We start from the raw sequence: 23,030 nt of genomic DNA on the forward strand, positions 1-23,030 counted from the left end.
ATGTATTATTATATCAGTGGTCTAAGCTCTTCAATGTATTGGTTCATTTAATCCTCATGTCAGCTTTATAAGCATGTACTTTTAAAATTATCATTGCAAGCACACCGTATGTTGGCATTAAGAATGTTCACAATGTTGCACAACCTTTACCACCAGCCACTTGCAGACATTTTTCATTTTCCAGAACCAAGAGTCTCTACCCATTAAACTCTAACTTCCAAATTCCCCTTCCTCCCAGGCTCTGGCAACCACTTTTCTGTGCCTGTGCATCTGACTGCTCTAAATACTTGACATGAGTGGACTCACACAGTGTTTATTCTTTGGAGACTGGCTTATGTCTCTAAAGTATCTGTCTTCAAAGTTCATTCATGCTGCACCATATTTCAGAATGTCTTTCCTTTTTAAAGCTGAATAATATTCCGATGTGTGTAAATTGGGCTGCTTTAACTTTTTGGCTCTTGTGACTTAATACCCTAGGAACGTGGGTGGACAGGTATCAGTTGGCATCCTTACTCTTAGTTCTTTTGTATTTTTCTGCAGGAGTGAAGTGACTAGATCACAGGGCAATTCTATTTTTAAGACTTTCAGGAACCACTAAGTTGCTTTCAAAGCAGTTTTACTATCTTGCATCCCCACCAGCAATACACAGGGGCTCCAATTTTTCCACATCCTCATACTTGTTATTTTCTGAGTTCTTTCTTGCTTTAAATTTTGCAGTAGCCAACCTACGGGTGTGAAGTGGTCTCTCATCATGGTTTTGATTTGCATTTCCCTATTGACAAATGACAATCACCATCTTTTCATGTGCTTATTGGTCATTTATGTCTGCATTTTTTGAGAAATATTGGTTCAAAATCTTTTTTTTTTTAAGATTTATTTATTTTTATTGCAAAGTCAGATACAGAGAGGAGGAGAGACAGAGAGAAATATCTTCCATCCAATGATTCACTCTCCAGGTGACCTCAACAGCCGGTGCTGCGCCGATCCAAAACCAGGAGCCAGGAGCCAGGAACTTTCTTCTCCAGGTCTCCCACGCGGGTGCAGGGTCCCAAGGCTTTGGGCTGTCCTCGATTGCTTTCCCAGGCCACAAGCAGAGAGCTGGATGGGAAGTGGAGCTGCTGGGATTAGAACCGGTGCCCATATGGGATCCTGGCGCGTTCAAGGCGAGGACTTTAGCTGCTAGGCTATGCCACTGGGCCCTCCATTTGTTTTTAAATTAGATTGTTTTGTTGCTCTTAAAACCAGTGCACAATATGGAATGCCAAGGTGAGGTTGCCTGTACCGGATATGACCGCAGCACCCAACCAGCATGCATGAGAACCAGGAAGAGAGGGGGCAGAGATAGCAGGGGAATAAGGGGTAGTTCCTGTCACTGTCCTGCAGCGATGGACTTGGTGCACAGAGCCGATAATAACACGCATGGACTACTGATTGATGATCAATAGCCAAAATTTATTAGGGGCAACAGACTTTATATGCTGAGGGTCATACAGGATTAGGGTAGAGATACTCAGTTCATCAACAGAACCATCAACTGTTTCTACGCCTTAGTGTGGAAGTCCTTTTGCCTTGTATATTACTTCCCACTCAACTGTTCTTACACAAATGATATCTCATCAGGTATACAAAAGGTAGCCATTCAGTTGTTCTCATGCAAAGGATATCCAATCAGTCACACACAAGACATCCATTCAGTTGTTCATCATACAAATATTGTCCAATCAACTGTAATCCTGTGCTCACTGACCTTCTAGGGTCACAATGTCCTCCTACAGGTTCCCTTCCTGGACAGCTACTCCCACTGGAGAGCATGAGCTCGGATGGGGGCAGACCAGACTGGGCAGGGCTACAACACCTGTGCGCCTCATGTGGACCAGATCAGGGAAAAGCCAGGCTGGGCAGATTATTCCTACTGGTGCAAACACCAAAATTAAAGTGGGTGAGGGTTGTTTGGGCTTAGCTGCAGCATGAGCTGCAACAGAAGCTGGCACTGGGGGCTAATTCTGTCAAGTCAAACCACAGAATCACCTGGAGACTGCATAATCTGGGAGTGAGAGAGACCTGGGAGGGAAATAGTGGGCTCCTCCCTCTTGGGTTACCACTTCCACGGGAACGCATGAAAACTAGGAGAGGGGCTGGAGTGGCTAGACAGACACTCAACAGCATCTGTGTGGGCTGCATAGTGGAACTGGTTAGATGGAACTAAGCTTTAATACCCATTGGCATGTACAAGAGCCGAATGGGGTGTGGGACAGACTGGACTGCTGTTGCACATACTGGCAAACCAGGGTGGGGGCAGGCCTGGTGGGGGTTATTGTGGGTTTCTCTGATTGGGCTGTAGCTCCCACTGGTTTATGTGAGGGCCGAATATGTGCTGGGCAGAACCAGGCAGGACTGCAACACCCACTGGTTCCAGTGGAGGTCGGGGCTGAAAACAGAACCAACCCAGCAATTGCAACCACCAGCTGATCAGGGCGATGGACTGTGCTGGGCCCTGTGCTTGCTAGTACATACAAGAATCTGGCCTGAGAACACCTCAGACAAAGTTTCTTTGGAGATCTCCCCAGTCAAAATGGCAGACTCAGAACCCTAACCAAGAAAAGACAGAAGACAGAATAGGTCAATCCATCACCTCAGCTATATGTTGGCAGCGAAATATGAGGCAAACAGAGACTCTATGATGGACTATGTCAATCAGTGGATTCTTCAACAACCTCATCGTGCTTGGAGTGGCAAGATTGGCAGCGATTCATAATTGGTGAACCATCAAAACCACTTGAGCAAGAACCTCGGAGCATGCCCTACATCTGGGACCTGAGGAGGGTGGAAAATTGGATGGGCCTTCTCCCTTAAAACCCCCCTTTAAACCTGAAGGAAACAATATGGAAATAATAGTCTTACCCACTTCCCTATAGCCCTTGAACCTTTTTTACCCTAATTAACTATGTAAAGATTGTCAAAAATATAATTAAAAAATGTTTAGGGCCCGGCGGCGTGGTCTAGCGGCTAAAGTCCTCGCCTTGAAAGCCCCGGGATCCCATATGGGCGCCGGTTCTAATCCCTGCAGCTCCACTTCCCATCCAGCTCCCTGCTTGTGGCCTGGGAAAGCAGTTGAGGACGGCCCAATGCATTGGGACACTGTACCCACGTGGGAGACCCGGAAGAGGTTCCAGGTTCCCGGCATCGGATCGGCGCGCATCGGCCCGTTGCGGCTCACTTGGGGAGTGAATCATAGGACGGAAGATCTTCCTCTCTGTCTCTCCTCCTCTGTGTATATCTGGCTGTAATAAAATGAATAAATCTTTAAAAAAAAAATGTTTAAGATTGTTTTGTTGCTCTTGAGTTATAGGAATTTTGAACTATTATAAATATTAATCTTTTAAATGTTTTATTTTCATTTTTATAAAAAAGAGACAGAGAAAGATATTTTTCAACTTCTGGTTTACTCCCCAAATATTCATCAGCAACCAGGTCTGAACTAGGTGGAAGCCAATAGCCTGGAATTCTGTCCGTTTTCCATGTGAGTGACAGGGACCTAAGTAATTAAGCTATCACCTGATGCCTTCCAGAACTCAAACCCATGCACCCCTATACGGAATGCAGTCACCCCAGAGGCATCGTAACATTGTATCAAATGTCTACCTCTTAAATATTAATCTTTTATAGATATAGACTTTCAAATAGCTTTACCCCTTCTACAGGTTATCATTTTACTCTGTTGACTATATTCTTTGAAACAGAAAAGTTTATAATTTTTATGAATTTCACTTTTTTCTGCTTGTTGTTTTGGTGTCAACCCAAGAAATCATTACCAAATCTAATGTCAAGAAGCTTTGCCCTTAAGTTTTCTATTCTAGCTCTTACATTTAGTTCTTTGCTCCACTTTGAGCTAATTTTTTAAAGAGTTATTTAGTTGAAAGAGTTCCACAGAGAGGGAGAGATCTATCATCTACTGCTTTAATCCTTAAATTAAGGGCCAGAACTGAGCAAGGCTGAAGCCAGGAGCCTCATCTGATTCTCCCACATGGGTCTAGAGGCCCAAGCCCTTGAGCCATCTTCTGCCGCTCTTCCCAGACCATTAGCAGGGAGTTGCATTAGAAGTGGAACAGCTGGGATACAAACCAGTGCTCATATGGAATACTGGAGGTGGCTGTACCCACTACACCATAATGCCAGCCCCCCATATTTTGAATTAATTTGTATGTATGCTGTAAGGGTCTAACTTCATATTTTACATATAAGGAATATACTCCTGTCAACCTCGTATGACAGAAACAGACATTGAGGTATGTATGGGTGAAGTGATTTCACCATTGTCACACAGCTATAAGCCATAAAGACAAACTCAGGCCGACCGTGTTCTTAAAGGAAACGGGGTTTCATTTCAGCTATTGGCAATTCTGGCCCTTGAGCCTTTATGTCTGTGACACACAGCGGTTCAAGTCTTTGAAGCTGAAGGGTTTAGTCAGGAATCAAGCCTCATTACAACATTGCCTTAACGAGACAAATGCAAGCCACTTGGTGAGGCACTTCTTTATGGCCCGGATCCAGGAGTACACGGTCGCCAAGGATATCTCGTAGGAGAGGGAGCCTCTTTCACAGACATGAAGTCCATGAGGAAAGGCTGGCTGGGAGCTGCCATGTTGGCATAATGCTGAACCTCCTCAGGAGGAAGCCTTTTCTGGCTCCACCGCTGCCAGCGGCCTCACAACAACCCCCTCACTCCCTGCCCCCACTCTACTCCAATTACACTCACCTGGCAGACACCAGGGCTGGCTCCTGTCACACCCGCACAGGTGTGACAACAATGAGCCGTCCCTCTCAGTTCTGAGGCCTTTGGCAGAGCACGCTGACCCCAGGAAGCCCGCCAGCTCTCTGCTCCCTGGCTTCCCAGTGGCAACAAGCCCCTCTGGGCGGGTGGAGAGAGGCCCCGCCCCGACGGGGTCCTCCTCTCCACAGAGGAGCCGCAAGGGGCAACAGCCAGCGGGGACAGGAACCGCCAGGAGGCTCCCACCTCTCCTGGCCGGAGCGCAGTCTAGCGATGGAGGCGGGAAGATGTCCCTACGCACTTGACTCGAGGAGCCTCGGCCTGTGAGAGGAGCTGGGCTGCCATCTTGGAACACGCCGTGCGAGTGTAGAGAAGGTGAGAGCTTGTGAATGCTTCTGACCCCCCCAAAAAAAATAAAAAATAAAAAATAAAAAATAAGAATCTAAAGCGGCTTCCAGGAGGGGGTACGTGAGGCATGGACAGCAGGTCAGGGTGATTAGGCACCACGGGGGGGGGGGGAGGAGGGTGGAGCTGCCACTGAAAACACGTCAAGAAGCAGCTGAGGGGTGATTGCATGTCCTGGAATTTGTGGGTGTCTCTATGTCCACCTCTCTGCTTGACTCCTGTGCACAAAGCCTGTGCCAACCTCTGCAGTCAGGGGACAGCTGGTCGTCCAGGCCTTCCTGGGCACTCTGGCACAGGGCCACTCCCTGTCTGCTGGGAGTGAACGCAGTGCCACCGCCCCTTCCATCCTGCCAGTTCCCTGGGCAGAGAATGATATTGGAGACCCCCTAAGGCAGCACATACGGTGGAGTGTGGCTCCCAGGTCACTCTCCAGGCTAATTACTCCGGCGAATAATCCAAGAAGAAACCTGTAGCTGGAGGTGACTGACAAAGGCCAAGGTGAGCCTGAGCAGTTCGCGGTCATCCACTTCAGTCGGCCTCCTGCAGTCTGTTGGACTTCCCTGTTCTAGAAACTGTCCTCCTGGCTCTCCTCTGTCTCATTTTATGTTTTAGAGTAACATTCGAGCAGAGGGTTTTGTGCAATGAAACCAGGTGGTTGTGAACATGTTTTCTGTTGATAAAGGTAACCTTAGCTGTGTTGCTGAAATCTAATTTCGTAACAAAGAATCACCTGTAATCTTATATCCAGTGTCGGCACTTTGTTTTTTCCCAGTGTTTCCACTGTGGTTATGCATATGTAAGACACACTTTTGTGAGGTTGTGACTGTAACATACATGCCCTCTTAGAGCTGTTCTTTTTCCACTTGAAATATCACTTAACAGGTTAGAATGAATAAATATGTTTCCCCCTGATTGATCTCCTGGGCTTTCCCAAGAGCTTTGCCTTCTCCAATGCAATGTGTCTCTATTTACCAATTTCACAAGCAGTTTTTGAATTGAGAGAAACCTTGAGACTGGAGAAAAATGAGAAAGTATAAAACAAGGAAAAAGAAGCCATAATGGGCAGAATAATGTATCACTACCACCACAATTACCTACTTCTTAATCCTTGGAATTTGACTGTTAGTTACATGGCAAAGGAAAGGTCCATGGAAGATGAATTTAAGGCTGTCAATTAGAGGCCTGAACCTGGAGCAATGATCTGAGTTTATTTGGATGACAGGGATCCTTTAAAGTAGAAGAACCAAAGAGAGGGCATCATGAGAAGCTTCAACCCAATGTTGCCAGCTGTGGAGATGGGGGCTGAGGCCGAGCAGCACAGACTGCCTGTGAACGCTGCAGGAGGGCAGGGACCGACATTTCCCCTGGAAGGAAGGAAGGAACGCAGATCTACCAATACCTCAGTTCTAGCCCAGTGAGACCCACTCCAAATACCAAGTATGTAGTACACTTCAATTACTGTCCATGGGGAATGGTTGCCCAAGACTGATACCCAGGGATGTCCAAGTCCCTTCTATCAGATGGCACTGCATTTGCATAGAACCTAGGCAAGTGTTCCCATTTATGTGAAAGCATTTCTGGATCACTTATAATGCCTGGTATAAATACTCTGGAACAGACACAATTGTTAAAACAAAATATTTCCCACCTGTGTTTGGATGAATTTCCAAATACAAAACCCATGGGTATGGAAGCCTGAGCAACTGGTTTGTTACAGCTGTGACAGGAAGTGAATATGAGTAAACTTCTGAAAGTTCATGGAAAATGTACATTATTAAGGAAGCATTTTTGAGTTTCCTTTTTTTTTAATACCAAAATAAGCTTATCATTTTTATTCATTTTTCCATGAGCTGGCTAAAGCACCCTTGTAGAGAAGACAAAATCAGCTTTCAGACTCAGCAACAACATATGGACAAAGCCCAAACTCCAGACCAAGAGATTCTTTAGCTCTGAATGAACACCGCCTGCACTATTGAATAAGTCACCCAGTCAAGCTGCAGGACCAAGCTGACACTTCTGGAATGCCTGACAGTGGAGGCAAGTTGGCTGTGGAGCTGACTCAAGCACCATACTGCAAGCACAGGGACCCTAGTGCGGTGGAAGAGCTGGGATTGCCATATGCAGAGACAGGTCAGTTGAAAAAAGCTTGGCAGGGAAGAAACAAGATTCTGCTTCACCTAGAAGAGGTCTTAGGGGATCTTAGTCCTCAGCTTAGTCCCAGGGCCTAATGCGATGCCTGATGAACAGAAAGCTCCTGCCAAATATTTATTGCGTGAAAAAGGGAAGGCTATGGAAGTGTCACTTAGCTTCCTTGTCCTCTCTACAGTCCTCACTTTTATTTCCTCTGGAAAAAATTCAAGACTATGTGGGGGCCAAATTTTCCAATTCTTTGCCCTTGAAGTGCTTGCCACATAAATTGTCAAGATAGTAACAGAGGTTCCATGTTTGAATATCAAGTATTCACTTAATTTATAAATTCCTAAAGAGCAAACCCCATTGAAAAATAAGTTTTGTGTTCTTTTATCTGATACTCATTTCTTAATTATTCCTCTGTCTCCATCACTTTTTTTTTAGTATTTTTATTACTTTTACTCCAAATATGTAGGATTATATTTTTTTTTTCTTTCCTTTCCTTTTTTTTTTATTATTAATTACATTGCATTATGTGACAGTTTCATAGGCTCTGGGAATCCCCCAACCCCTCCCCGTGCCCTTCCCCCATGGTGGATTCTTCCACCTTGTTGCAGCATTACAGTTCAAATTCAATCAAGATTCTTTCTTTGCAAACATATACCAAGCATAGAGTCCAGCATCTTATTGTCCAGATGAATTGAACAGTTTCTTGGGTCCTTCATCACTTTTTATCCAGTGCTTCTTCCCCAGCTCTTCTCAAGTCTTCAGATTCACATGCTGCAGTTCAAGGCAAGAGGCTTCATGACTGTCAGCGATTACTGGTGGCTTAAGTCAGCACATAACTTCCTGGCCAAATCTTGCTCACCATTTTTTTGTGCAAATAGTTTTACTGGAATACAAGCATGACTATTTATTTACACATTATTTATAAGTATTGTTGCACTACAGGGATAGGTTGAGTAGTTAGAATAAAAGTCATAAGGCCTACAAAACCCGAAGTATTCATTATTGAGGCAGATGTTGTGGTACAGCAAATTAAGCCACAACTTGTGATTCTAGCATCCCATACTGAAATGTGAATTTGAGTCCCAGCTACTCCATTTCCAATCTAACTTCCTGCTGATATGCCTAGGAAGGCAGTGGAAGATGGTCCAAGGACTTGGGCCTCTTCCAGGGGGAATACCAGGATGGAGTTCCTGGCTCCTACTCCAATCTTGGGTATTGTGTGGCCACTTGGGGACAGAACCAATGAATGAAAAATTTCTCTTTCTCATTCTGTCTCTCCTCTCTGTGTTAACATGTCTTGAGTAAATAAATCTTTAAGTAATATTACCTAGTTCCTAAAGATCACCAAACCCTGATTTATACAATGAAGAGATTTAATTATCTGCAGGGTAGTAGTCTCTTTTTTCTTGTTACTATAACAAAATGCACAAAACAAATTAACTTTATAGGGCAAAGAGGTTTGTTTAGTAGCTCACCATTTCTAGATCCAAGGGCACAATGCCAGCATCAGCTCAACTCTGGTGAGACCTTCATGATAAATGACAGGACAGCATGACAGAGAATGGTCACTGTGCCTAACAAGAGGCCTGAGAAGCTTGGAAGCTAAAGTACCCTATGTCTCCCATTGACCTGATGGCTTCACATTGGGATCCCTTTCATAAAGATCCTCCCACCACTGCCACTCTGAGGACCAGACCTGAGGACCTGCCACATCCATCCCAGCTACAGCATCAAGTGACAGAGTTTAGAGACAGGACTTCCATGCTTGACCAGGTGGCATCCAAAGTCATGGAAGACTTGAGTTCTGTCCATTTCCTCCACCATCCTTGGAATGTTGTAATTTTTCCCTGGAGTCTTAGTGCATGCTTGCACGATGGCTCCCAGGCTTTCGGAGACCCTGTTTGGGTTCAGAGCAGGAAGGAGCTAGCAAGCCATCCTTGTACAGCCGCCCCTTGTCAAAGAAGCAAAGACACCCCAGCATCTCCTTAAGTCTCATGGGTCACAACTAGGTCATGTTGTCCCTTCCAGCAACCATGAAGTCTGGGAATGCCAGTGTCTGGGATATCACAAAACTGGGGGATCTGTTAGCAAAAGGAAGTGAGGATAAGGCATGTTGTGGCAGTAACATAGTCTCCCACGCACTGACTAGGGGGATAGAGAAAAATTCTAACATCTGTTGACCACCTCCTATGTGCTAAGTATTGAATATGCGTTTTACATCCCTTAGCTCATTGAATTCATCCACTGTGGACATTAAGTGAAATTGGAGAGTAATGAAGTTGCTTAAAGACACGTACCCCACCAGGGTGGGATTGATCTCACAGCCTCTGCTCAGTCTTCTCACTGGGTTCTCCCGGCTTCTCACTGGGAGCATGGGAAATGAGAAAACACTTCCATGTGTATGAGAAAGATAGGGAGGGAAGGCCAGAAGGAGTGAAAGACAGATTGAAAAGGGGGTTTAAAGGGCTTGGGGAACATTAAACTTATTTTGGTGCAAGAATTTGATATCTATACATAGCTTCTTTTTTGTAATAGGCGTTTCTGTGAACTTTTTGAAGACCTCTCATATTTCATGTATATAATCAAAAAGCACTACGAAGCAGGTAGTCTGTAGTGCAGAAAGTACTATCATTTGGGCAGTTGACAAAGGATGGGGCTAGCATTAGAGCTACTCATTCATTAGGGCATGGAGTTCTGAGTGATGCCCAAACCCTATTCTATGTTGGGCTCTATGAAATCAGACTCTTCTGGTTTTTATTACAAAATTCACAGATTTCCCCCACCTTAGCTGCTTTTTTAGAGAGAGATTCTGAAAGGTCCCAAGGCTCATCCCAGATCCTGAAGTCTCTATGAGGCAGAACAGGCCTCAAATCCAAACACCCGGGTCCTTTCCAGGCTTTCTTACCAGACTTCCTACTTCTCTCTCTTGCTCACACATTCTGGATGCAGTTGGTGTTCCTGCTCTGTGCACTTTTAGGCTCCGCAGGCCTTTAAGCCAGCATAGATTTGATGACTATGGATTGATGTCAGAGCCATCAAAGCCCTGAATTAACCAATCCCGGTACTCACTATACTTTGGTCCTCCTGCTATAGCTCATAATCAATCACCTTTTTCATTGCTTCAGCTTGTTGATTCATGTCTTACTGCATCCCAGGATGTGAGAAAATGCTGGCCTCTCTAGCCTTATAGTTAATCTGGGTCACCTTACTGAGGTCCATGCTTTGAAATCATTTTTGCTTCTGGCTCTGATGTCAAGCTGGTTCATGGGGTGAAGTCCTGGGGTCCATTGATGGAATGACAAGTTCTGGAAGGATAGGAAGGCTTACACTAATACGGATTTTGAAGCCCTGGATTCCAGTTCCAACCCCTCAACTGACCAGCTGAGCCTTCTACTCTGTTATGCTTTGAATGTGTCCTCCCAAGTTCATGTGCTGGAATTTAATCCCAACACAGCAGAGGACCTTTGCAAAGGTGTTTGGTCCATGAGAGCTTTGCTCTCATAACTGAAGAATGCTGTTGCTATAGGAGTAGTTTCTGATGGAAGGATGTGCTTAGCCCACTCCTTGTGTAAGTGTGTGTATATGTGTGTGCATATGTACACTCTTGTCCTGCCTCCTACCATTGGACAACACAGTCCAAAGGCCCCCCCTTCATTCAGACCCCTTGATCTTGGACTGTCCAGTCTACAAAATCCAAGAGGAAATCAATCTGTGTTCATTCTGCTATAGAGCAAATAACAGACTAAGCTCTCCTGTATATTCCCAGTCTATGTTTTTGCCTTGGGGGAGCTGCTTAACCAAGCATAGAGAAAATGGGTTTTAGCTCTTGTACCAGTTCCTGCTTGCAGATCGCTTCCATGGAGTTTCAGAGAATGTGTGCTGCATGTTTCCATTATGTGAAGTGCAAAAACAGAAAAAGTAGTCCATGGTGCTAGAAACCCAGATAGTGACTGTGAGGTGGCTGCGAGAACACTGGAAGGGGCACGAGGGGGATTCTGGGCTGAGAAAGTGTTTTCTGTGCTGGTTAAAAAACTATATGCAATTGTTCATCATTTATCAAACTTACCTCTAAGCTCTGTGCATGTTCTGATTTATAAATTATGCCTTAATTTAAAAATTAGGAGCTGGCACTGTGTTGTAACATGTTAAGCTGTTGTCTGTATTACAGGTGTTCCAGTTCAAGTGCTAGCTGCTCCACTTTTGATCCATTTCCCTGCTAATGTGCCTAGGGAGGCATCAGAACATGGCTTAAGTCCTTGGGCCCCTGCACCCATGTGGGGGACCCAGAAGAAGGTCTTGGCTCTTAGCTTCAGATTGTCCCAGCTTTGGCTATTGAAGCCATTTGGGGAGTGAACCAGTAGACTCTGCCTTTCAAACAAAAATAAATAAATCTTAACCCCATTCCTAAATAGCTGCAACAGCCAGAGCTGTGCTGATCCAAAACCAAGAGCCAGGAGCTTCTTCTGGATCTCCCACATGGGTGCAGGGGCCCAAGGATCTGAACCATCCTCAACCACTTTCACAGGCCACAAGAAGAGAGCTGAGCTGAAAGTGGGACAACCAGGACACAAACCAGCACCCCCCACATGACATACCGGCTCTTTAGCAGAAGATTAGCTTGCTGCACCACCACACTTGCCCCTAAAAGTTTTACAGGGAAAAGAGATTCAGATCATGTTTCATTCAGCAGCCAAGAATGCTATGATGGATTAGTGATGTCTGCCATTAGCAAGCAGAAAGGTGAGAGGTGTCAACATAGGTACTGTATGCTTGCCATTTTTATGCTTAGCCAATCAACCCATGGGTTTCTGCGTCACTTAAGTGGCGGTATTAATTCAGTCCATCCTATGGGATTACAAGGAGGTGTAGGTTCTGTGGATAGTGTAAATCCTTAGACACGTGTAAAATGTTATTATTCATAATGACTCCCCACAATGTCATGGCCAGTGGGGTAGGGTCCCCCAAAATTCTCTGCAGCTGAAATGAAGAGCAGCAGGGCCAGATAGTCTCAACATGCCAGGTTTCCCCTGAACACAGACATGGTTGTCCTGTCATGTTGTTATTCATCTTACAAACATTTGAGTGCCAACATGCATACTGGCTTTCCCATTGCCCTCCAGGGCCATCTTTGAGGGCACTAAAATCATTTCCACAGGCATTTATCCTGCCTTAAGGCTTTATCTCAAGATGGGGGTCTGGAATTTGTCATTTCTCCTTCTCCTTCCAATTACAAATCTGTAGGGGCCTTTTGGAGCTTCACTCTGTAAACTCTTGGTTTATGTCTGTTAGCTGAGACTGTTTTTGGTGCCTTCTGGCACCTTCTGGGACTTTCTGGGTTACTGTTGAGGATTGTGCTACCACCCGCCCCCGTGTCATTGGGACACTCAAGGCTCAGCAGTGATGCTGTTTCCTGACTGATGTCCCAACAGAGGGAGCAGGACAGAGCCTGGCGACCTCACCTCTACTTCCAAAGCCAGCCAGAGAGCCAGGCCCAGCAGCAGATCCAACCTGGGTATTCAGCCAAGAGATACCTCCGAGACCTCTTGCGGGCATGGCCCCCAGACACCATGTACAAGTTCCAGTGTGCAGGTCAGTGGGGAAAGCAGGGCAGGGGGGCCCTGAGCCATCCTACCTCACATTCTGGTATGAGACAATACTTCCTACCAAGGAATGAAACATCAGGATTTCAGACCCAGTTTGGGGTTAAAGCAAGGGGAAGGTCGCCATACCTGGTCACTTCATAAACCTCTATCACTGTTCTTGCCCCTCTTCCATTCCCAATCCGTGGGGAAGAAGGACAGTCTAGCATCTTGTCTTCACTCCCTCCTTCCAGACTCCACACCTGAACCTTAGAGTATTCTTCCCATCATCCTTCCCCATTCAGAGGCTTCAGGGGTCTTTCAGATCAGCCCCACCTTTTAGGAGATGAAAGAAAAAGAGGTCCAGTGAAGCAAAGTGAATTGTGTCCAGGGTCATCCAGCCAAAAGTAAAACTGGAACCAAAACCCAGAGCCCTCCCACACCCACAGCTCAACATCACCGCAGCATTCCCTAGTTCTCTCCATTCAAGGTGATCTCAGGTCTTCCAGGAAGTGGCAGTGTTAACATTTCCTGCTAGGGACTCTGCAGCACAACCCACATGGGAAATGGACGCCCCTCTGCTGAACGGAGACCCCAGATGCTCTCTGCAAAGGCTTGGAAATGAAAACAGGAAGTGGTTGGGAATTAGAGCTGCCAGATTTAGCACAGGTACACCCACACCCACCCCCAGTAACACTTGCAATGTTTAGAACATACTTCTACCAGAAAAGTATTCATTGTTGACCTGGAATTCAAATGTAACTGGGCACCCTGTGTTTTATTTGGCAAACCTACTGGGGATGAGAGCAGGGGGAGAAGTAAGGTTTTCCAGTACTGGCTTGGTTGCTTGCCGTTTCTTCAGCACCAACAAATAGGCAGGACCAGAAGAAATAGATAACCCTTCCCCAGTCACTGGTGACTTGAAACAAAATGAGACATGGGCATGTCTGTTAGTCCCACAGTGGTCAGCAGCTCCATTTATTTAACCCTTGTGAAGGAGAGCCTCTTAAGCAAACGTGCTTATCTTCGGTGTGGTAAGTGGTGGATGGGCCACTGCTCCCACAGACTGGGCCCAATGACTTCAACAATGGAGGCCCTTAATAGCATCAGTAAAATCTCAGACCCCCTCCATGAGAATCTTGTGGCCCCTTCCATAGAAAACATGTATCCTAATGCATGGTTTAAAAGAAGACTTGCATGTGTGCTTTCTTAGCCTTCTTAACATCCTTCTTCTCCAGAGCCCCTCTTGAAAGTGAGGTCCTCAAGTTGGGGTAACAGCAGTGACACTCAGGCAAGAGCCCAGTGGCCCTTGCCTCCCTCTCCCCCCACACCTCAGAGCTCACCACCTTGTGATGCTATTGTGTTCCCTGAGTCTCCTTTTCATTCCCAGGGTGAGTCCTTCCCAACCTTCAAGGCCACCATGTCTTTGACAAGGGCTTCTCTGACAACACCAGTCTACAATGAGCTTCTGTTTCCTGGCTCTATATCATGCAGATGTTTAGGGTCACATAGTTGAGCCTGGTGTTTTGTCTCTGTAGTAGACTATGAGTGTGTTGTATCTCTCCTACTGCCTATAGCAGAGAGACCAATTGATAAGTCCTCAGCAAATACCTGGAAGATGGCTCAATTGAAAAGACTGTTGACTGGGAGCCAAGAAAAAAAGCGGATCCACCTGCCCTCACTGGTGTCTCCTGTGAGGTGGGTGAGCCTCTCTCCCACCCCACATGGAGCAGCTATGTGTCTTCCTCCAGGAAGAGCCACTGCTCAGAAATGGTGATGTAGGAGCAGCACGCAAGTGGCACAGGACCAGAAACGTCCAAGGTGGTAGAGGGAGAAGCATCTATGGGTTCTATTTGATTTTTTCCCATCCCTCCCATATTCTAATTGTCTCCCTTACTGGGTGCTGCCCAAAGCCAAGGCTAGTACAGGTGGGAATCCTTGTCATTATTGCCAAGACCTCTAGGTTAGTAGCCAGTATTTCTCCAAGTAACTCCTGACATACCTCTTCAGGATACATCAAGGACTCTGTGCTGCTCCAGGACAGTCAACCTAATGTACCAAAGAATCTCAGACCTCAACAAGATCTTTCAGGTGTACCCCCAAAATACCACCTCCTGCCTGTCTTCCCTCCACTTTGGAGCCAACAAGGAAAATCTCTTGAACAAGGTACATGTAGATCTTATGACAAGTTCTCAAATATTTGTATTATTTTTAACAATGTATGTATTTATTTGAAAGAGTCAGAGAGAGAGAGAGAGAGAGAGAGAGAGAGAGAGACGAGAAGAGAAGAGAAAGAGAAAGAGTCAGAGAGAGAGAGAGAGAGAATCTTCCATCTGTGATTCATCACTAATGGCCAGGCCTGGGCCAGGCGGAGGCTGGGAGCCTGAAGCTTCTTCGGAGTATCCCAGTAACTCAGAAGCGCAGCCATTTAGGCATCTGCTGCTGCTTTCCCAGGTGCATTAGCAGGAAGCTGAATCTGGAGTGGCTGGATTCCAGCTGCCACCCATATGGGATGCCGGTACCATTGGCAGCAGCTTTATACACTATGCCACAGTACTGGTCCCTGGATTTTAAAAAGTTAATATTTTTTATGTTTATTACAGAGGTGGGGAGGTCGCAGACCCATGTGGGCCTCTGATTAGGGTGGAAAGGGTTGGAAGAGGGGAAGATGAGTAAGATAAATGTTTCTGTCTTCCCTGCTATGTCCGTGGGATGGGGGTGTTGGAGGACAGAAGAAGTTGTGCTGCTCCTTGTTGTCAGACTACAGTAATGCCAGGTGTTCCCTGGATTTTTTTTTAAGTTTTATTTATTCAAATGAAAGGCAGAGTGACAAAGGGAAACAGGTTTTTCCATTTGCTGAATCACTCCCTGAATGGCCATAGCCAGTATCAGACTAGGCGGGATCCTAGCAGGATCCCAGAATTCCTTGTGGGTCTTCCACATGAATAGCAGGAACCCAAGCTATTGGACCACCCTCTACTCCCTTTGCAGGCACATTACCTGGAAGCTGGATGGGAAGTAGACTCAAACCAACACTCTAATATGAAATGTGAGCATAGCAAGCAGCAACTTAACCAGATATGCCACAACACCTGCTCTGGAGTTTGCATTTTTAATATCTTAAATAGGAGTTCCCCCAAATTAGGTCAAATCTGGATTTCATGTTCCTCATCTGTAAAGTGAGAGGATTGGTTAGTCTAGCACTGTCCAATAGTACTTTCTGCAATGATGGAATATTTTATCATTACCATCCAGTATGGTAGGAATTTAGCTCCGCTTAGCTTTTGAACACTTGGAATATAGCTTGTACAACTAACTGTGAAACTGGATTTTTAAATTAATTTGTATTTAAATAGCCACATGAGGCTAATGGTACTCTGCCAGGACAGCTCTGGTCTAGATGAGATGCTAGATAATTTCTTAGTCTGTTCCTCTTCATTATTCTTTAATCCTGTGATTTTTATGGCAATATTATGTGAAAAGTTTTCTGACTTTGAAGCCAGATATCTGTAGCAATGGCATTCTCTCATTTACAAAATGTAAGATCTTGAGGAAGTCATTGAACCATGTTAAGTTTCTGGTTATCTACTGTGTCAATCTTGGGAACTTGTAACATTAAAAGCCAGAGTTGCTTTGGGGAAAGAGAGGGGGAAATCACTGGAAAGGACAAAGCTGAAAACATTTGCTGTTAGCATAGCCTTGAGAAAAGAAAAAAACAGGGATTAGCATAATGTAGAAGTAATCTTTATGGAATGAATAAGGAATTTTCTAAAAACCATGGTAGTGCCTGATCAAGCCTAGTCTTTGGTGGGGAGAGTCAGGTCAGAATTAGGAGAGGATCTGGCTAGTTGAAGGAATGGAGAACATGGCAAGTCCTCAGAGCTTGGTGCCAGCAAGCACTCCAGGCAACATGTGTGGTGTGAATCATGACTCTGGCCCCAGCACTGTCTGTCCATGTGAAGGATGCTGGTCAGGCAGTCATAGTTCTCTTTCTAAGTTAATACTCCCATCTGTACATCCGTCTTTATGCACTTGGCCGGTGTGGATCAACAGCTCTTGAAGCCAGTTGATGCTGGACCCCTAAAGAAATCAAATGGCCTCACTGGGTTGTCCCTGTGTGAGAAGCTGCTGCCCTTCCCCAGATGGCACACTGTCTCCCCGTTGCCTTATCTCCTCTTTCTTTGCAAAACTACTGTCTCCGGTTAATATCCTTAAATGTTGATGCCTTAGGATTCCAACACACCATTGAGGCTAGCACTGCCTATGTTTCTGCAGCTGGTCAAACACTGCCTGTTTCATGGACCAAGTAGTGCCATATACCAAGGTCACAATCAGGCCGTAGACAGCCATGGTGAAACCTATGGTCGCCAACACAGGAGCCTGGGTTATGTGACCTCCCTAAGCCTCAGTCGCCTTGTCTATAAAATAAAACGAACACTCCCACCTTTACCTCAAGGGCTATATGTGGGAGTAAAGCAGAATGATGTGCCATACCTGGCACATAGTAAGTGCTCAATAAACAGTAATTACAGACCTTCCTAGCTTGTGGCTTATAAGAATAATTACTAGCTAATTGCAGTGCCCAATTGTCCATGATCACAGGGGCCAAAGACATGAAGTTTTGAAGAAGTAAAAGGAGCTGAACCAAGAAGCTGTAACTGGAACCCTGTCTGATTGGCATTGATTTTTAACTTTATAGCCCCTTGACTTCTCTCTCCTTTCCAGATACTTAATCTAGAGAAGTAGCAAGAGTCCTGGCTTCAAATCCCAGATCTCCTAACCATGTGATGTTGGCCAGGTCACTTCGGTTCCACTCTGTACACCTGCAAAATGTCAGTAATGGGATCTGCATTCCTTATTTGGATGATCTGAATCCATATTTGAGATAGAAAGAAACTGTTTTATGGTCCTCTTTCTACAACCCTGTTTCTATGAAGCGTGATTAAATGAGCCCAGTGATGTTTACTGATGAAAAAAACTATCAAAGTTTGAGAAGTCTATCTCCTGTGGGCTAGAGCCAAAGAGCAAATTGTTTCTCCACTTCCCCCTGCTTCTAACACCCCCTTCCTCCAGCCTGAGATGCATTTGGTTCCCAATGCATTTGTCAAGGAATGGTGGACCTGGAGTCTGATGGACCCCAAAGGATCATTATGTAGTACCCTACAAGGTCTTTAGTGCTGCACACAGGACTTGGAGCCCTTGTGGGGGCAGGCCCAATGTGACCCTGGGCCAGCTCAGATTAAGGGATTCCCCATGCCTACATCTCTCCTACCAGTTCTGTTGGCATCTCTTCCAACCCAGAGAAACCTTGAGCAGCCAGCGGGGGGATGGGGAGAGAAGGGGTGAGAAGGAGGAAGAAAGGCTACTAGGGGCAAGGAGGCCCATGTGTGAGCATTGGAGGCTAGACAGAACACCCAGGTGGGCATGATAAAGAGGGCAGCGTGGGAGGAGGCTGGCTGGGGGAGAGGAGGAGGAGCTCCTGGCAGCCCAGTGCTCCCTCCCCATGACTTCCAGAGCCCCCATTTGACAGCAACCTGCTGGGAGCAGAGGTGCCCCTAGAGCTTGGCTGCCAACAACAGCAGGTTTGCCACACTGTCTCAGCCCCAAATCCACCCTGAGTGCTGAAAATAGCTGCAGGACCCCTTCAGCCATTGATGAAAGATTTGCTAACCACACTAGAGTCATCTGTTGACTCAGATCCTCCCCGAGGGCTGCCAGCGAAGGAGTTGCGTTGAGGCCCGCCTTGCCGCTGCATTAGGCAGAGGTTTCTCCACCAGCAAGCAGCCTGCAGTAGACTGGGCCATCCCAACAACACTCAGCAACCCTCACAGTATGCAAAGGACTGTCACATTCACTGTCCTATTTGAGCTCCAGAAAACTCTGCAAGGAAACAAGGGCCAGCAGTCAGTGTGCCCATTTTACAGATGAGGAAACTCTCTGAGGGAGACCCGCCCATGAGTCTCTTGATCCCCCAATGCGGCACTGCTTCCACTCCAACCCTCCCAGCCCCAGCTGCCACTTCCATGCAGGTGCTTTCAGAAACAGCAGGCAGTAGAAGGAAAGGAACAAGGACCTTTAGCTCAGAGAAGCAAGCAGGGAGGCAGCTTGGAGGCAGCAACAGCACTGAGCTGAGCTACTGTTCACCTTTGCAGATCACCGAGGTCTGCAGGAAGGGGAAGCTGGGTATGGAGGATGCATGGAGCAGGACTCTGGAGCTGACAACCACAGCAGTCAGGGGCCCTCCAGGCTGCCACTGAGGAAGCAGCCCCAGCAGGAAAAGGCACCCAGAGCCAAGGTACCGCGTCCAGCATCTGTCATGCTCTTCTTGTCTTCAGAGGGGATTCTCTCTCCCTTTGCCATTTCCTGGGGTATCTGCAGGTAAGAAAGGAGATGGGGTCCTTCAGACCCCCATCTCCTAAAGTGCCACCTGTGGAACCTTGGCACTGTTCTCTGCCAAAGGGACCTCACAGCTATTGGGGAAAAGCTGCCTTCTGCGTGCTCCTTCCAAGAAGTCTCTGTGCATGTTTAGATGTGGAGTCCTTCAAAAAGATTCTGGGGTAACATCAGTGGCTTCATTTGTTAAACTTGGGACTTTCCAGAATGACTTGCTACAAATGCCACCCTGACTCTTCATCCCATGTGGGCCACTACTGTGGTCTTATCCAGGGAAAAGAACTGTTGGCCTTAAGCTTGGAAAAGATTGATTTGAATCCTGTTTCATTTACCAGTTGTGATGAGCCTGCGCAAGATAGGTTTGTTTGGGTGCCAAAAAATTGATATCCATGCATTTTAGTATATCTCATAAAGTTACCATGAGAATTAAAAGAGTTGAAATGTAGAAAGGCTTCATGAATGGCAAAATGTTTGTTGTATGTGTGGGCATGTGTGTGGATATGCAAGAAAAGTTGTTCATGCAACAAAAAATGTGAATTTGCTTGACTCATGAGAAGGCCACGTGCCGAGCAGAGCAGGAATAGAAGAACCACATGGTGGATGGTGAGAGGAGGAAGACATTTTATGATGGATGACAACAATGAGACTAGCATTTCATTTGATTTAAAAATCATTTTTGCAAGAAAGCATTATAGGTCAGGTATGTTTAAATGTCATTCTTTCTAGCAGCAGTGTAGAAAATGTTTTATTGTAATTAATTACCATCAGAGATCTTGCTATGGTATGCTTGCTTGTATTCTTCCCAGGCTGTGAAAGCCATTTCACGCCCTTGGAACCATGGGTCTAGCCATGGGGGCTTACCATGAATGGCACCTGAGTGCTCTGTTTCTGGCCCCCTGTTTACAGCACTGTGTATCTGTTGTTTCTAGGACACGTCAGAAGCATCCCAGGAAAGCCACAATGAAAAGCCCCAGCAGACCTCCAGAACAGCCTCCAGCCAGGCACACACCCATCATTCTTGGCTCCTGGGCCCCACGTCCCACATTACATACTATGGAGGTGCCTTTTCCAGTCGGAAGGCAAACCTTAGGGGTAAGGAGCCCTGTGTCTCACACTGTGATCTGGAAAAACCTACTAGTGCAGAGTTTATCTAAGAATGCTGAGATATGCTGAACATCACTTCCTTGGGCTGCTCAGCTTAGACAGTAACAGAGTCCAGGGGCTGACACAGGCTAATTCTCTGCCTGCTTTGCCAGCATCCCATATGGGCACTATTCAAGATCCAGCTTTTCCACTTCCAATCCAGCTTCCTAATGGCCTTGGAAAGCAGAGGAGGAGAATGATCCAAGGTTTTGAGCCCCTGAACCCACGTGGGAGATCTGGAAGAATCTCCTGGCTCCAGCTTCAGATCAGCCCACCCCTGGCCATTGCAACCATTTGGGGACTGAACCAAAAGACCTCTGTTTCTCTCTCTGTAACTTTAACTTTTAAGTAAAATAAAATAATAGAAATAAATATTAAAAAAATAAGTAACAGAGTCTGAATGGGCTTGGGAATGGGACTCCGTCAGTCCCCACCTTGCTTCGTGTTTCACCTTGCCCATTCTGCAACCTTACTGTCTGGGTTCCAGTTATTCCCCAACTTCCTGGCTGTGAGCTTGGGCAAACTACTTCTGTGAAGCTATTGTGGGAACTGACCAAGTCAATACATATAAAATACTTTGTATAATTCTTTCCTCTATATCTGTCTCTTAATACATTTTTTATTATTATCATTCTCTCTATCATCTGACTCGGCTAGTAAGAACATGACTCAGGTCATGAGACCAGGAGTCCCTGTGCACCTGTCCCAGCCAAAGCCACCACTGTCTGTGCTCTAGGAACTCTCCGTGCCTTTCTTCCCATCAGCCAAAAAGGGATTTAAGTTGAGTGTCAACTTTCTTCCCCCTCCAGACCTGCAGCTAATAAGTTCTCCTTCCCATCCTTTTTCCACAGACAGAAAAGAGATTGTACAACTCCTCAAGACCAGAAGTGGCCCCCTGTTAGAGGAACCCACAGCTGAAAAACTCCATTTCCCTCCCATAGCATCTGCCACTGGTTTGGAGAAGCACACCCCAGGGGAACTAAAGAAGAAAAAGGTATGTGTGAGAGAGTGTGTGTGATTTGTACCCCCTAGACACACGATCATTCAGAGGGATGTCTCAAGAGAGAACCTGCTTCTCCAGCTTCTCAACTGGCTGGTGGAGCTCACTTAGAGCTGCAGTCATTTGCTTGAAGTTAACAAAATGGCAAAGAATAAGGGATCTGGGCTGTCCCTAATTCCACCTTAAAGCCTATGTTCTTATCATACTCTCTTGTGGCAACAAAATCCTTTCCTTTGTTCGGCTGAGGGGTTGGGAAGATTTGTAAACATGCAAGGACAACAGCATTCGAGTTTGTAAGCAACTGTCCTGGTCAAGCAAGGTTTTGTTCAATCGCAGAGTCCTTGGGAAGCACAGGGTTGCTTTTAGTGTGTTTAGTATTTTCCCAGAGTTCCGGTATTTGAGCTAATCGGAGTCTTTTCATCACATCACAAAGGTTCTTTGGACCAGAAATAAAATGCAGACCTGACTTGCCAGAACCGGCATGGGCCTAAAGAAAGCCCTCCTTCTCATACCTGGGCCATCCCCGAACAGAGCCAAGCTCACAGGAGAGACATCCCTTCCCTCAACCCAGGGATACGGTGCCCGAGGAAAGCATCATTTTCCACTGTATTAAAACTCTATGTCAAGTTTTAATTAGAATTAAGAAATTAAGGCGTGGCTTGTGAGTCATACCTCACACAAATTGTCTGAGATTCCGCACAGACTTCTCAAAGCAAACCTTGTTCAAGAAAACACACAAGGTCAGCATTCAAGAAAGGGCATTTGGTGGGCAGCTGGCACCTGGGCAGTGAAGGTCTCCAGGAACATAAAGATCCTATGTGCATATATTTGGTTAATCATTTTTCTTAATATCTCCAAATTATAAATATTAGCCAGTCTTATTTGGTTGAATTTCCTTCCTCCATCAACTCTAAACACACACAAAGCTAATGTGTGTTTCTGATCACTTTTTTTTCTTTTCGGGCACTGAAAAAGTAGAGATGGTTTTATGTTTTCCTTCTGTGAAATGCAGCTCTTTGAAACCCAGCACACATACACATTTCATAAAGCCATGTTCATATGTTCAAAGGTGCCAACTAAGAAATTTTCAGCCCCTTCTAAATGATTAGTAACAGGAAGTATACTATCCCTAATAGCTGTCTATCTTTTTCTCTCTATTGCAAACCCATATATGTTTTGTGTCTGTGTGTGCAGGGACAGAAAAAAATCTTGGCCAAACTAATTGCTGATTTTGACGCACAGTTCTTCTGTTTCAGCTGTGTTCATGTAGTAAGAGAGGAGAAGCTTTGGTTTTCTGCCAGTGGCTGGTTTGGCTGTTAAACCAACAAGAAAGGAGACTGCTCTCAAAGCCTATGTACTTATCACTTGTGGCAACAATAATCCAAGTTCCAAATACTATTGTAATTACGAATACGAACTCAGTTATTTCTCTCCACGGCCTTGTGAGGCAGGCATTATGCTCACTCCTGCTTCACAGAGGAAGGGCAAAGGGCCTGGAGAGGTGAGCAAATCTGGACTCATCTTCTTGTTTCAGCCACTTCCTACCTTAGCAGCTGCACGTCAGAGTTCCGCACTTGGCTTATTGCCGCTCACCAGCAGAGGC

At 45.8% G+C, this 23,030-nt stretch overlaps 1 protein-coding gene across 1 annotated transcript in view; it reads left to right on the forward strand.

The window, feature by feature from the left end:
- The window catches only part of KIAA2012 (KIAA2012 ortholog), a 123,160-nt gene that overhangs the window by 9,005 nt on the left and 91,125 nt on the right, over positions 1 to 23,030 (forward strand). Inside the window, exons 3-7 of the mRNA XM_058664287.1 lie at positions 12,742 to 12,901; positions 14,902 to 15,057; positions 19,044 to 19,186; positions 20,214 to 20,376; positions 21,279 to 21,421. Coding sequence (XP_058520270.1) covers positions 12,742 to 12,901; positions 14,902 to 15,057; positions 19,044 to 19,186; positions 20,214 to 20,376; positions 21,279 to 21,421 — 765 coding nt within the window. The remainder of the gene's footprint in view (positions 1 to 12,741; positions 12,902 to 14,901; positions 15,058 to 19,043; positions 19,187 to 20,213; positions 20,377 to 21,278; positions 21,422 to 23,030) is intronic.

This window comes from Ochotona princeps, chromosome 5 (assembly GCF_030435755.1).
Source record: "Ochotona princeps isolate mOchPri1 chromosome 5, mOchPri1.hap1, whole genome shotgun sequence".
NCBI classification, from domain to species: Eukaryota; Metazoa; Chordata; class Mammalia; order Lagomorpha; family Ochotonidae; genus Ochotona; species Ochotona princeps.